General features: G+C 43.5%; 1 protein-coding gene across 4 annotated transcripts in view; it reads right to left on the bottom strand.

Moving 5' to 3' along the window:
• Snx14 (sorting nexin 14) overlaps positions 1-3,459 on the bottom strand; it is an 80,082-nt gene extending 76,623 nt beyond the window's left edge. For all 4 annotated transcript variants that reach the window (XM_070010837.1, XM_070010839.1, XM_070010838.1 and 1 more), the window contains exon 1: positions 3,198-3,459. In XM_070010837.1, the coding sequence (XP_069866938.1) occupies positions 3,198-3,442 (245 nt within the window). In that variant the 5' untranslated portion in view covers positions 3,443-3,459. The remainder of the gene's footprint in view (positions 1-3,197) is intronic.
• Positions 3,460-15,644: the final 12,185 nt, after the last annotated feature.

The raw sequence follows: 15,644 nt of genomic DNA, 5'->3' as shown, positions 1-15,644 counted from the left end.
CAGGCCCTGAGTTCAAGCCCCAAGACTGGCAAAAAAATAAAATAAACAAAAGACAAGATTTTCTTGTATAACCTTCCAAAGATAATTTAAGAATGTACAAGCATATGTTTGTAAATATGTATATATGAGCACATGCATAAATTTGATTTTAATTAATTTATTGGTGGTACTGGGGTTGAACCCAGGACTTTCTGAAAGATGCCCAGGCATTTAACAGTTAAGCCATACATCCAGTCTATTTTAGTTATTTTTGGGATAAATTTTCCAATTTACATACAGATGAGCTTAAATCACTATCCTATTTTATGCTTACTACATAGCCTGGATTACAGGAATGTACCACCACACCTAACCATTGACTGAGATCTCTCCCTTCTCTGTATCCCTTGAACCATGATATTCCTGATCTCTGCTTTCCCAGTAGCTAAGACTACAGGGAAGTCTTGCCATAAACACAGACTGTAAGGAAAATATATATCCGTGTGTGTGTGTGTGCCTGTGTGTGTTTGTGTGTGTACTAAAAACCACATTATATATACTGTTTTACACCTTCCCACACATTTTTCCTCAAAAGGGGGTAGTTAACTATTCTTTTATTTTGTTGGGTTTTCTATTGTAGTTGCTGTTTGCTAGTACTAGGGTTTGAATTCAGGGCCTTGTACTTAGCTAGTTTGCTTACTTCTGGGCCAGTATACAAACACTTGAGATAGACAGATGAATTTTGCAAACGACAATCCTCTGGATCTCTGACTCTTAAGTAGCTAGAGTGACAGGCATAATAATTGGGCACTTAGCCCTAACTATTCTTTCATTCAGTTTACAACAATTAAAATCATTTTTTGCTACCAGGAGCCAGTAGTTCACACCTGCAATCCTAGCTACACAGCAGGCTGAGATCCGAGGATTAAACTTGAAAGCCATCCCTGGCAGGAAAGTCTGTGAGGTTATTTTTTACCATCAAAAAAAGCTAGACTTGAGCAAAAAGCTCAGGGGCAGCACTCAGGTCCTGAGTTTAAGCCCCAGAACCAATGTCAAAAAATTTTTTGTTTTTTTTTTTGGTAGGTCATGGGGCTTGAACTCTGGGCCAGGGCACTACCCCTCAGCTCTTCAGCTCAAGGCAAGCACTCTTACCACTTGAGCCACAGTGCCACTTCAGGTTTTCTGGTGGTTTATTGGAGATAAAGAGTCTCACAGACTTTCCTGCCCAGACTGGCTTTGAACTATGATCCTCAGATCACAGCCTCCTGAGTAGCTAGGATTACAGGCATGAGCCACTAGCGCCCGGCGTGTCAAAAAATTTTAAGTCCTTTTTGCTAATCACAGATGCAACTAATGGACTGAACCAAAAAAGTATGCAAAAACAATTTCACTCATAAAATCTAACCACTCAAATAAAATGTGTATTTCCTTTCCTAAGTGCATAATACAAAGTCATGTTACAGACTACCTGGAATGCAGATCAGAAGGCATTCTATGACTTAATAATATGTGACATTAGATACTATGGCTACAAAAGTTGGCAACCTGAGAATTCTAACTACATGTCTATGTCAGCCTGGAGACCTAAACCGACCCAGTTACCAAAGAAGATAGTTAAGAATGCCTAGACAAAACTTAATCACTTGTAGCTTTCCTTTTGATCAAGCTAAACCTGTTAGTCTAGCTTGGTATATCCTATATTACAGAAGAGTAGTAATTAACAGTTTGTACTTGGCTAAGGGTCCCAGTTCTGTCCTCGCATCACCTCACCATCATCATCAAGAAACACGTCTCTATAAAATACCCATCGTTACTGAAGTGCAATTATTATTTAAACCCAGAAACAGCAAAGTAATCGATAAGGTGGAAAATTAGGTTAAATTTCTGCTAACCAAAAGATAAGGGACAGTGCCCAGGCCCTGAGTTCAAGCCCCAGGACTGGCATACTGGCATGCATACATATATGCATGCATGCATACACACACACACACACACACACACACACACACACACACACACACACACACACACACACACACACACACAGTTCTTTACTACGGATTGTATGAATACCATTTCTTGAAATGGCAAAACGAAGATCTACAAGCTGCTTCTGCAGAAAACAAAACAAAACAAAAAAAAAACACATTTTTTTTTTCTTGGTGGGTCGTGGGGCCTGAACTCTGGGTCTGGGCGCTGTCCCTCAGCTCTTCAGCTCAAGGCTAGTGCTTTACCACTTGAGCCACAGCACCACTTCCGGTTTTCTAGTGGTTTGTTGGAGAGTCTCACGGACTTTTCTGCCCCGGTTGGCTTTGAACCGTGATCCTCAGATCTGAGTAGCCAGGATTACAGGTGAGAGCCACCAGTGCCCGGCTCAAAAACCACATTTTTATCTCAAAATGTCCACCAACTTTTAACTTTTCCTATTTCAGCTTTAAAACAAATCTCTTTAGAATACTTTGAGAATGCTGTATGTGCAATTCTGCTTTCGGACTTTATGTCAACAAATGTCTATCATCTCCCTTCTTGGACATTTAAATAGGTTACGTCGTGACGTGTGGATCTGTATAAAATGTATATGTAGTTTCATCTTATTCACCTGCACACCATATAACCCTCAGACCTTTGTAAACCAACCTTTTTTTTTTGGTCCGGTCGTGGGGCCTGAACTCTGGGTGCTGTCCCTCAGCTCTTCAGCTCAAGGCTAGCGCTCTACCACTTGAGCCACAGCACCACTTCCGGCTTTTTCTGCTCATGTGGTGCTGTGGAATCGAGCCTAGGGCCTCAGGCATGCGAGGCAAGCGCTCCACCACTGAGCCACCTTCCCAGCCGGTAGGTTGCTTACGCGCGCTGTCAGGGAGTCTGCCTGGAGCTGGAGCCACAGGACCTTGCACTCGCCCCTCGCTCCCCCCCAGTCAGCTGACTGGACAGCACCCCGAGTTTCACACTGCGCTACCAAGACTTCACTAGTTGAGAAACACTGACGATGAAATCCAAGTGGGGAAATGGCTGCAAAGATGAGTTCGCTTCGGAGAGGAAGCCGGCCCCGAAGGAGCCGCTCGAGCCCGGCCCCCGCCCGCACTTCCGGGCCGCGAGGCGCCGCGGGACTCTCGCGGCGGCACTGCCCGGAGCTCGCCCTCGAGCCGCGGCCTGGCCGCCGGCCGATCCCGGCCCCCGGCGTCCCCCGGCCGATCCCGGCCGACCCCGGGCCTCGGTACCTGTTGAGGAGCAGCGAGGCGGCGCTGAGGCACAGCAGCAGGAAGCAGAACAGCGGGTACTGGCGGCAGATCTCGCGCCCCACGTCCAGCCGCAGCCGCTGCTTCAGCTTCTCCGCCGTCGTCCGCACCCAAGGCACCATCTCGGTCCGTGCAGCTGTGCCCGCGCCGCCCGCGGACACCTGGGGGGAGGCCACCTCCTCGGTGCGGCCGCGCTCCGGCCCCGCCGCCCGGCGGCGGAACCACATAGCCGCCCCCCACCCCCGGCGGTCCGTCGCCGCCGGCCGCCGCCGCCCTACGCCCCGCCCCCGCGGACCCCACCGCGCCTGCGCGCTGCGCCCCCGCCGGCCGAGGGACAGCCTCTAGGCGAGCTAGAGGTCTCCGCCCAGCCCCGCCGGCCCGGTCCGCGCGGGGGACGCGGTCTCCGCCGCCGCTCCCTTAGAGGAAATCAACAGGGAGAGGATTGGAGCCATCCGCAGCGGGCCCTGCGGCTTCTGGCGGCCGCTGTCCGCGGGCGCCCGGGACGCGCGGAGGCCGCTGGGAACCGTAGGCCCGGTGAAGAGCCCCGGACAGCAGCGGGGCGCGCGGCCGGCGGCCGCTCCCCTGAGCCTCGGCGGGCGCCACAGGCCCGGGCGCGGAGCCCTGGCACCGGGCGTCCTCTGTGCCTCGGTTCCCTTCATCGGGGAGACCAAGCAGGTTGACAGTCTAGGTCTTTGTTTTTGTGGGTCGTGGACCTGAACTCTGGGCCTGGGCGCTGTCCCTCAGCTCTTCAGCTCAAGGCTAGCACTCTACCACTTGAGCCACAGCGACACTTCCAGCTTTCTGGTGGTTTATTGGAGGTAATAGTCTCGAGGACTTTCCTGCCCAGGCTGGCTTTGAACCACGATCCTCGGATCTCAGCCTCCTGAGTAGCTAAGCATGAGCCACCGACGTCCGGCTAGATTAAGGTCTTAAAGGATCTCATCGACGCCATCGATTTCTAAAAATGTTTGCCCTACGCGACTCTCAAAAGATGTAGGAAGACATAGGCATAGCAAAAACGTGGTCTTAAGTAGCCCGTAAAAGCAGTTCCGCTTAGCCTTCCCGCGGTCAGCTCCTGTTGTAGGTGCTCTACCGTGAAACCATTTTACAGCCACAGTCGTTAGGCACTCAGGACTTTACAACTAGCAAACCCAAGGTTTGAGGCAGGCCTACCAGACTGGCACTACCATGCTGCTGGTCATCTTTCTCCAAAGAATATTACTAGAATGCTGCTCTGGAATGCTAGTCTCCAAAGTAGAAAAATTAAAAGGGGTGTGTGTGTGTGTGTGTGTGTGTGTGTGTGTGTGTGTGTGTGTGTGTGTGTGTGTGTGTGTGTGTGTGTGTGTGTGTGTGTGTGTGTGTGTGTGTGTGTGTGTGTGTGTGTGTGTGTGTGTGTGTGTGTGTGTGTGTGTGTGTCGGTCGTGGGACTTGAACTCAGCGCCTGGGCGCTGTCCCTGAACTCTTTTGCTCAAGGCTAGCGCTATATATCATTTTGAGTCACAGCACCACTTCCAGTTTTCTGGTGGTTATTTGGAGATCAGCCGCCCAGGCTGGCTTCTTAGCCTCCAGAATGGCTAGGATTACAGGCCTGAGCAGCTGGCTAAAATACTGTTGTGTATGTGCCATTTCATAAATATTTTCTCATATTATTCTGAAAGCATGGGTCATCAATATTTTTTTCCTTTTCAAAATGTACCATATTTTATTCTGTTGCTAATCAAACAACCTGACAGTCAATTTGGTAATCATAAGTTGAAACACATTTCTAACTCCCTCAGGATCAACTTGAATTCTGGATCAAGGAATAATAACACTAACATTCTCGACATACAATGTCGAATTTCTTTGTAGAATAGGTGATACCCATTCCTCCATGGTGTGTATTAAAGATCTTCACCATTATTGTTATCTAAATTAACACCATCAATTACTCATGCTCACAACTTCTGAAATTTTAATACTTTTGGGATTTACAGGGTGGTGTGCACCAGTAATCTCAGCAACCTGGAAGCTTAGGCAAGAGGATAGAATTTGAGGCCAGCTTAGGCTGCATAGCAAAAACCTATCTCAAACAATAAACAGAAGGGGAAAAAAATAGACTGGGGCTGTAGTTAGTAAAGCACTTGCCTAGCTCTGGGTTCCATCACCTGACAGACACATACACCTTCAAGTATAACTCCTCTTGTTTAAATGAATAGTGCTACTGGGTATCTATGGTTCATACTTGTAATCCTAGCTACTCAAAAGGCTGAGATCTGAGGATCACGGTTCAAAGCCAGCCCAAGGCAGGAAAGACCATGAGACTCTTATCTCCAACTGATGACCAGAAAGCCAGAAGTGGAGGTGTGGCTCCCTTAAAGACTTATTCTGAAATTACTGTCAACATCTTTACTAAGCCGGTATACCTTAAAAATGTTTTCAGTTCTGTCCAAATGAGACATTTTTACATCTGACTTTTTTCCTTCATGATTTCTTAGCAGATAACAATCAGAAAAAGGTGATTACAAAAGACAAAATAGTGGACTAGGGGAATAGCTTAAGTGATACAGTGCTTCCTAGTATGTGCAATGGGTATGAGCTCAATGCCCAGACCTAAAGAAGAAAAAAAAAGTTACTATAGACATCTAAAAACATCTTTATTAAATCAATCTCCTTTACTCTAGCAATAAATTGTCATAGTCTAGTATCCACTGTCACATTTGAATAGCTTGAAATTTTCTCCCAACTTTGCATTAAGTTTGAACTTCCTGGAAGAGATATGGAATACCAACGACACTATAAAAAATCACCTCTACTTCCTATTAGCAACATGCCACTGAACAAGGTTAACAACTTCAATCTATCCCAGCCCCTGAACTCTTACCTCCAAAATAGGTATCTTCCTCATAAAGTTTGAAGATTTTGTTGTATTAATTAAAATAAGTGGGAAGTATCCAGTGGTCATCTTTGTACAATTCTTTATGAACTTTGAACATAACAAAAAGCTAATTTTTCTTTTTTTTTTATTGCCAGTTCTGGGTCTTGAACTCAGGCCCAAAGGCACTGTCCCTGAGCTTCTATTGCTTAAGAATTCTTCTCCTTAAGCCACAGCTCTGGCTTTTTCTGTTTATGTGGTACTGAGGAATCGAACCCAGGGCTTCATGCATGCTAGGCCAGCACTCTACCACTAAGCCCCATTCCCACTGTGAAAATAACAGTGAAAAAACATGAAACCAAAATTGCTAAAAATCTTTTTCATGTGTTCTGGTCCTGGGCCTGTGCCACTTCCAGGCTTTTGGTGGTTAATAGGACATGAGTCTTACTGACTTTCCTGTCCTAGTTGGCTTCAAATCTTGATCCTCAGATACTTGCCTCCTGAGTAGCTAGGAGTAGAGGCATGAGCCACCAATGCTTGGCCACTGACATATTTTATAATTTAAAAACAAAACAAGTTCTGCCAGGCAGCAGTGACTCATGCCTGTACTCCTAGCTACTCAGGTAACTGAGATCAGAGGGTCACAGTTCAAAGGTACCCTGGGCAGGAAAGTCTGTGAGAGACTCATTTCCAATTAACCACCAGAAAACCAGTTCTGTGGCTCTGTGGCTTAAGTGGTAGAGCACTTGCCTAGAACTGAAGAGCTCAAGGACAGCACCAGGCCCAGAGTTAAAGCCGATGACTGACAAAAAAAGAAAAAGTTCTGAGAGGTTTATTGCCTGATGTTCTAGACCTAGAGTCTAATGTAGTAGATACTAATCAAATGTGGCTGCTAGCTTTTGAAATGATTCACTACAATAAATATGCTGCACCAAAGGGTATGAAAATAGGAAGTTACCACAATTTTTTTAAAAATTTGATTAAGTATTTGGGAAATTTTTAATTTTAATAAGGCTAGAAACTGGAAAGTCACATGTGGCTTGCATTATATTTCTATTAAATGCTACTCTGTACAGTTAGCTGTGCAGAGGCAGTATAACTAAAAGTGCTAAAGTTTTGATTAGTGATGCAATTATCACATGTCCTAGAGATATTTACAAAGTAAAAAATGGTAATGACTCATTTGAAGGGCTCATAGACATCAAACTTCAATAATGTCCATCATTTTTATATTTATTGAAAATCAAGTAAGTGTAAGGCACTGTGCTGGATGTGGTGGAAGATACAATGAGTTTAGATGCACTTTTCTGACCTCCAAAGGCTTACAATCTAAAAAGAGACAAGTCACACAGAGAAATAATGTATTAATACAGGGCAAATTTACATGGAAGGCTGTAATAATTTTTTATGACAAGTAGTGGGGAAATTTTCAACTGATTATCTGGAAAGGCCTGTAGGAAGATAATGATTTGAACAAACAGGACTTATCTCTTTTCATTTAATTTTCAGAACTCATGAAGGACTAGGCAAAGATCAATCATCAGCAAAACTGTTGCCACTTAATTTAACCTGATTTTTCCCCACCCTATCAGCAAAATGCACAATTGCTTTATAAATTCGGGAAAGAGTTTGAGAGGTAGTGTTGAGCAGTTGAATCCCAGTAATTAGACCCTAAGTCTGAAGGTGCTGAATGTAAATTACATTTTTACCTGTTGAAGACCATTATTAATGTTACAGGTATATGAGGAAGAAGATAGGTGATGGCATACTCTACCCCTAGGAGCCATTTCACAGATGCCTCCTTTAGACTATGGTGTTATCAAGGAGAGACATTCACAAACTCCTGATCTTATTTCCATCTCAAATAATACAGGCTAGAATTTTACCTTTTGTAGTATTTTTAATTTTATTACAGCCTTAATTTTATGCTATGCTTAATAATCTCCTCATTTCCTTGGAATCTATTCCTATACACCAAACTATCGATATAAGACCTATATATTAAAAAAGGGGTCACAAATGATTTTACTTTATGAAGTTTCTTTCCTTAGTTTTCAAAAGGAACTCATTATAATGGAGAGTACTAACTCTGTGAAGAGAAATATGAGATCTTTATAATAAAGATCTGATACTTAAAATGTACCCATTTTCATTTTTAACCTTCGATATAAAACCTCATTAGGAAGATATGAAGAACTGTAATTTTAAAATACCATTGGCTCACATACAGCTACTTCTTGGTAATAGCTGTTAATACTATGGAATTCTGAGTGGTCTCATTAGCACCAAAAAATTTAGGTATTACATCATAAATTATATGATGGACTAGCTGGCCGATCTTTTCTCAAATCTTTTTTTTTTTTTTTTTGGTGGTCTGTGGGGCCTGAACCCTGGGCCTGGGCACTGTCCCTCAGCTCTTCAGCTTAAGGCTAGCACTCTACTGGCTTTTTCTGCTTATGTGGTGTTAAGGAATTGAACCCAGGGCCTCATGCATGCAAGGCAAGCACTCTACCACTGAGCCACCTTCCCAGCCCTTCTCAAATCTTTAATGGAAAAAAAAGAAAATTTTAAATTACTAAAAAGTGCATGGCACTTGAAAAGTTCACTTGTTGAGCCAAGCGCTGGTGGCTCACTCCTGTAATCCTGGCTACTCAGGTCACTGAGATCTAAGGATTGCAATTCAAAGCCAGCCGGGACAGGAAGGTCTGTGAGACTTTTATCTCCAATTAACCACCAGAAAACCAGAAGTGGCGCTGTGGCTCAAGTGGTAGAGCACTAGCCTTGAGCTGAAGAGCTGAGGGACAGCGCCCAGCTGAGTTCAGGCCCTTTGACCGGACCCCCCCCAAAAAAAAAAATTACTTCATTTTAGTCCTTAACTCATTTAGTCCTAGGAATGTTTACTGAAGGGCAGTTCTATTAGCAGTACTACCTACTAACGCCTCACAGTTCAGACTTGTAACAAATATCTCTAACAGTACCTATAACAGTACCTTAATTCTGAGGCTTCAGAAATTCCACAAAATCAGCTTGTTTGTCCCCAGAAGCCAAGGCCAGAAGTTTTACACTCATGTTTTTCAAATGGCTCATTTCTCTGACCTATGTTGTTGATAGTTTTGATGTTCCTACCATAAGATTTTACTTATTGTTGAAGACAATTTTGTCTTCACAGGTTCATCTGAGGTGTAGAATTCCAAGCCATCAAAATGTGAGGTGAATCTGGGTGCCAGTGGCTCATTCCTGTGATATTAGCTACTCGGGAGGCTGAGATCTGAGAATTGTGGTTTGAAGCCAGGCTGGCAGGAGAGTCCATGAGACTTTTCTCTCCAATTAACTACCAAAAAAGCTGGAAATGGAGCTGTGGCTCAAGTGGTAGAGTGCTAGCCCTGAGCAAAAATGCTCACAGAAAAAGCCCAAACCCTGAGTTCAAGCCCCAGAACCAGCACAAAAAAATAAAAGTGAGTTGAGCCAGACAGGCAGGCAAATCTTTTGCCAGACAATATTATAATAGAAGGATGAGATTGGCCAATTTAGAAAATTTTACCTTATATAACCTGCTTTGTATTTTCAGTAAACAGTGATGTTATAAACTATTAGTATAATGTGCTTTTTTCTGTATTTGCTGGTACTGGGACTTGAATTCAGGCCCTGTCCCTTAGCAGCTCTGCCATTTGAGCCACACATACCTCCAATTCCAGCTTTTTGGTGATTTGGGGATAGTCTCAAATGACATTCATGCCCAGACTGGCATCAAATTGTGCTCCTCAGATCTCAGCCTGAGCTAGGATTACAAGTATGAGCCATGAATGCCCATAGAACATGTACCATTTAAAGATTGGGGCCAGGTGCTGGTGGCTCACACCTGTACTCCTAGCTACTCAGGAGGCTGAGATCTTAGGGTGGTGGTTTAAAGCCAGCCCGAGGAGGAAAGTCTGAGACTCTTCTCTCCAATAAACCACTCAGAAAACTGGAAGTGGTACTGTGGTTCAAGTGGTAGGAGTGCTAGCCTTGAGCTCAAGAGCTGAGGGACAGTGCCTAGGCTCAGAGTTCAAGCTCCATGACCAACCAAAAACATAAAAAAAAAAAAAAAAAAAAAAAAAGATTGGGCATCCATGGTGCTCAACTGTAATCCTAGTTACTCATGGAGGCTGAGATCTGACGATCACAGTTCAAAAGCCAAACTGGGCAGTTAACTCCCTGATACTTTCCTCTCCAATAAACTACCAAAAAAAGCTGGACCAAAAAAGTCAAAGTAGAGCTATGACTTAAGTGGTAGAGCACAAAAAGTTCAGATATAGCATCAAGCCTTGAATTCAAGCCCTAGGACCAGCCCAAAAATAAAAATAAAGATCAGGTGTTTATCCTTTTGATTTTTGGATAGTGTCAAGCGAATTCTATCCAGCATGTTCTGGGACTGCAGTTCTATCTCCACTTTTATTTTTTATTTAAAAAAAAAAAAATGGTTGTGGGGCTTGAACTAAAGGTCTGCGTTTTGTCCCTGAGTCTTTTTTTGTTTGTTTGTTGGTCATGGGGCTTGAACTCTGAGCCTGGGTGCTATCCCTTCAGGCTCTTCAGCTCAAGGCAAGTGCTCTAGCACTTGAGCCACAGCACTACTTCTGGTTTTCTGCGTGGTTTATTAGAGTCTGATGGAGTTACCTGCCTGGGCTCGCTTTGAACTGCGATCCTCAGATCTCAGCCTCCTGAGTAGCTAGGATTACAGGAGTGAGCCACCAGTACCCGGCTTACCCAAGTCTTTTTTGCTCAAGGCTATCGCTCTACCACTTTGAGCTACAGCTACACTTTTCATTTGTTGGTGGTTAATTGGAGGTAAGAGTTACATGGACTTTCCTGCCTGACTTTCGGGCTGGTTGTGAATCATTACTCTCCATTCTTACTGGTTATATGTAATACAAATAAAAACTATTGACTGAGTTATCATTTATCTTGTATCATGCCACTTAATAATTTGTTCTGACTTAAAAAGACTGTGTTTAAAATCTAATGGATCGGCACTTCCTAAAGGACAAGTAGGAATCAGAGGCAGGATATTTTAGGGCTGTGAGAGAATGTGATAAATGGTATAAAACTGACAGACAAAGGTATTCTAATATGTACATGAGAGCTGAAAAGTAAGCCTTGATTATTAAGATGACAAATGCATGAATGTGATAGGAAACCCGTAACACAGATGGGATCAAAAGTATAAAGAGTCACTTAATCACAAGAAAGAATTTGCAAAAAAAAAAAAAGTATAAAAAATTTAAAAATAAAAGTATAAAGGAAAGGGAGAAAAAAGGTAAGAGTGGCATGGTCAGAGATTAGATATCCAAGTAAAGTGCCAAGACAATGTCCTAAGAAAGGACAATATAAAAAATGCCATAGATAGAAATTAAAGTTTTCAAAATTAGGTAGTTTTATATCAGGATACTGATAATCCTATTGACAGCTGTTAAAAGAGGTGACCATCATTCTAAAGCCCCAGCAAGGTCACTAGAAAAAGTAAGAGTGGATGAATGCTTATTCTCAAGTATGTAGACCTACAAGCTAAACTGTTCATTGGGGATTGAGGAATCACTGGTACTTAGAACAAAATCTTTGTTGTATTATATACCTAACCTGTAATTACTTGAAATATTTGAATCATCAATAACATAATGAAGGCTAGTTCAGCAGGTAAGACACTTTATAACCCAATGAGGTTAATATATTAGCATTATATGATATGAGGAACATTTTTGCCTAGAGTTTCAAGATTAAATACTCAATAAATATCTAAAAATAAAGATACAACAAAAGTATACCCACATTAATTGACACCTAAATAAATCAGGCTTTCAAACAGTGAATTAACAGTAATTTAGGGAACCCTGAAATAGCTTGCCATAGTGGTTTGTGGAGTATCTAATGAAGGTTTAATAGCCTTCTTTATAAGACTCCAATACCTACCCCAACCTTTCCCTTAAAGAGTAACTAAAATAACTATTTGGGCTAATAACATCCAAATAATGCACCAGCAATGTGCATAAAAGCTTTCACATGGTGAATAAGAAGTCCCTTAATGTATCTTGTGAAAATAAGCCCTCATAAGAAAAGCATGTATAAAACAAAAGAAAATTCTGTAGTTTTTTGTTTTTGTCTGACGTGGGGCTTGAACTCTGGGCCTGGGCACTGTCACTCAGCTCTTCAACTCAAGGCTAGCGCTCTACCACTTGAGCCACAGCGCCACTTCCGGTTTATTGGCGGTAAGTCTCACTGATGTTCCTGCCCACGCTGGCTTTTAACCGTGATCCTCAGATCTCAGCCTCCTGAATAGCTAGGATTACAGGTACAAGCCACAAGCGCCCAGAACTGTAGCTATTTTGGGGGGGGGGGGGTCCAGTCGTGGGGCCTGAACTCTGGGCCTGGGCGCTGTCCCTCAGCTCTTCAGCTCAAGGCTAGGGCTCTACCACTGAGCCACCTTCCCAGCCCCCGTAGCTATTCAAAACTACGAAGCTAGGTCTGGGAAGGCGGCTCAGTGGTAGAGCGCTTGCCTTGCATGTATGAGGCCCTGGGTTCAATTCCTCAGCACCATATAAGCAGAAAAGAATCAGAAGTGGTGCTATGGCTCAAATGGTAGAGAGTTAGCCTTCATCTGAAGAGCTGAGGGACAGCACCCAGACCCAGATTTTAGGCCCCTTACCGGCCAAAAAACAAAAACAACAACAACAAAAAAAACTAAGCTATAAAAATAGCAGAGTACAATCATTTCTTTTATCATTTAAGAAAACTCAAGACCAGGGGGCTGGGAAGGTGGCTCAGTGGTAGAGTACTTGCCTTGCATGCATGAGGCCCTGGGTTCAATTCCTCAGCATCACATAAGCAAAAAGGAAAGAGCCGGAAGTGGCACTGTGGCTCAAGTGGTAGAGCGCTAGCTTTGAGCTGAAGAGTTGAGGGACAGCGTCCAGGCCCAGAGTTCAGGCCCCATGACCAGACCACCCCCCCCCCCAAAAAAAAGGTTTTTCCACATGGAAATATTGAAAAATGTGGGGAAGGAATTATGTAAGTCACTAATGAGACTATATAAAGACAGTACTCTACAAAGGGTGAACAAGTGTGACAATGATACTAGTTTAAAAGGAACTATAAAGCTTGTGAGGACAGTAGGGAAAAATCAGGAGTGAGGAAAGGGGTGCCATCATCCAAAAACAAATGCACTCTTGGGGCTGGGAAGGTGGCTCAGTGGTAGAGCGCTTGCCTTGCATGCCTGAGGCCCTGGGTTCAGTTCCCCAGCACCACATAAGCAAAAAGAAAAAAGCTGGAAGTGTCGCTGTGGCTCACGTGGTAGAGCGCTAGCCTGGAGCTGAAGAGCTGAGGGACAGCGCCCAGGCCGAGTTCAGGCCCCACAACCGGACCAAAAAAAAAAAAAAAAAGACACACAAATGTACTCTTTACGTGACTTATGTAAATTTTTAAAGTGAAAAAATTAGATGAGATTTTTGACACTCAAAACCATGTCAGCGGGTGCTGGTGGCTCACACCTGTAATCCTAGCTACTTAGGAGGCTGAGGGTCATGGTTAAAAGCCAGCTTGGGCAGGAGTCTGAGACTCTTTATCTCCAATTAACTGCCAGAAAACCAGAAGTGGCTCTGTGGCTCAAATGGTAGAGTGCTCACCATGAGCTGAACAGCTGAGGGACAGTGCTTAGGCCCTGAATTCAAGCCCATGACCAACCAAAAAAAAAAAAAAATTCAGCTTGTCTTTGACAGCCATTTCATATTTAATGTCATTAAACTACTCAAGAATTAATATTTCAAGGACATGAAATAGTCAAAATGCTCTAAGATGTGAGTTCTCGATATAGAAAATTTTCACAGGATTTAGACTCCCTACTTATGAGTATACAACAGCTGTATAAAAATATACACTAGAGGATCTAGAGGGATGGACATGGATTCTAATTCCCACAAGATTTTATCTGGAAAGCAAGTTATCAAGATTCCTGCCACAGTAAGGAGTGAAGTCTCATTACTCAGTAGTGTCAATACATGAAGAAAAGTTGTTATATGTAAATAGGAAAAGGAAGTAAATTCCAATGGTTCTTTTTAAATGTTCTAAAACTAAAATATCTTCTGAATCAATCCCATCATCTTCCTGCTAAGGACATCTTAGCTCGGACTGGGAAGGTGGCTCAGTGGTAGAGCGCTTGCCTTGCATGCATGAGGCCCTGGGTTCAATTCCTCAGCACCACATAAGCAAAAAGAAAAAAACCGGAAGTGGTGCTGTGGCTCAAGTGGTAGAGTGCTAGCCTTGAGCTGAAGAGCTGAGGGACAGCACCCAGGCCCAGAGTTCAGGCCCCACAACCGGACCCCACCCCCCAAAATAAAGAATGTCACTTTAAGCCAGACACCAGTGGATCAATCCTATCATCCGATTCAGGAGGCTGAGATCTGGGGAGAGGGTGGAAGTGAGCCCAGGAAGACAGAGTCAAGAGATTCTTCTTTAATTAGTCAGCGAAAAGCCAAAGTGTAGGTGTGGTGCAAGAAGTAGAATGTCAGCCTTGAGAAAAATACCTGAGCAAGCCCATGAGGCCCCAGTACAATCACTTTATTTGCAGCCTTTGTCACAAAAATGTCCTTTATGTATTCCCTAGGAATAGTATGTGCTATTTTCAAGTTAAGACTTATTCAAATGGGCTACATTTCACTTGGGAAGCTAATAAGAACAGTAATTAGAGGTTAGCCCCAGCAGAAAGTTCACAAGTACTCAACCACAGTACAAAGTGGCATATACCTGTTATCCTAAACTATGTGAGAAGCAGACATTGGAAGGCTTGAGATCTCAGATTAGGTGGAAGGATCTACAAAGCTCCCATTTCAGAGAAAAAATGCTAGGTATGGTTTCATATGGTTGTCATGCCAGCTACAATGAAAACCCTAAAATAGGTGGATAGTGATCCAAGCCCAGACAAGATGGGAGATCCTATCTCAAACAATAAAAGGGGCTGTTGATGTGGCTCAGCAGTACAGTACTCAGCAGTACCAGAGTGCCTGAGTTCAAATCCCAGTACTACTCAAAGAATCTACTTAAAGGCTGGGAATGCAGCTTAGTGGTAGAGTACTTGCCTAGCATGCATAAAGCCCTGGGTTCAACTCCTCAGTACCACATAAACAGAAAAAGCCAGAAATGGCACTGGGCTCAAGTGATAGAGGGCTAGCCTTGAGCAAAAGAGGCTCAGGGCAGTGCTCCCAGGTCCTGAGTTCAAGCCCCAGGACTGGCAGAAAAAAAACTCAGTAGACTAAACAGTGATAAGAAAGTGATAGTGCAGGTTAAGATAGCTTCTATTAAATCTAGAGAATTATACATTCTCTATTTTTACCAGTCCTTGTGCTTGAACTCAGGGCCTGGGCACAGTCCTCGAGCTGCTTTTGCTCAAGAAAAATACTCTATTACTTCAGCCACAGCACCACTTCCAGCTTTTTCTGATTATGTGGTACTGAGAAATCGAACCCAGGGCTTCATGCATGCTAGACAAGCACTCTACCACTGAACTACATTCCCAGCCCTTGTATTTTACTGTCACTTTTTCCTTTTTTTTTTCC

The sequence above is a fragment of the Dipodomys merriami genome, unplaced genomic scaffold, assembly GCF_024711535.1.
Source record: "Dipodomys merriami isolate MVZ:Mamm:240054 unplaced genomic scaffold, mDipMer1.0.p SCAF_8, whole genome shotgun sequence".
Classification (NCBI taxonomy): Eukaryota; Metazoa; Chordata; class Mammalia; order Rodentia; family Heteromyidae; genus Dipodomys; species Dipodomys merriami.
The sequence above is the reverse complement of the archived record's forward strand: the minus strand, read 5'-3'. Positions and strand labels throughout refer to the sequence as shown.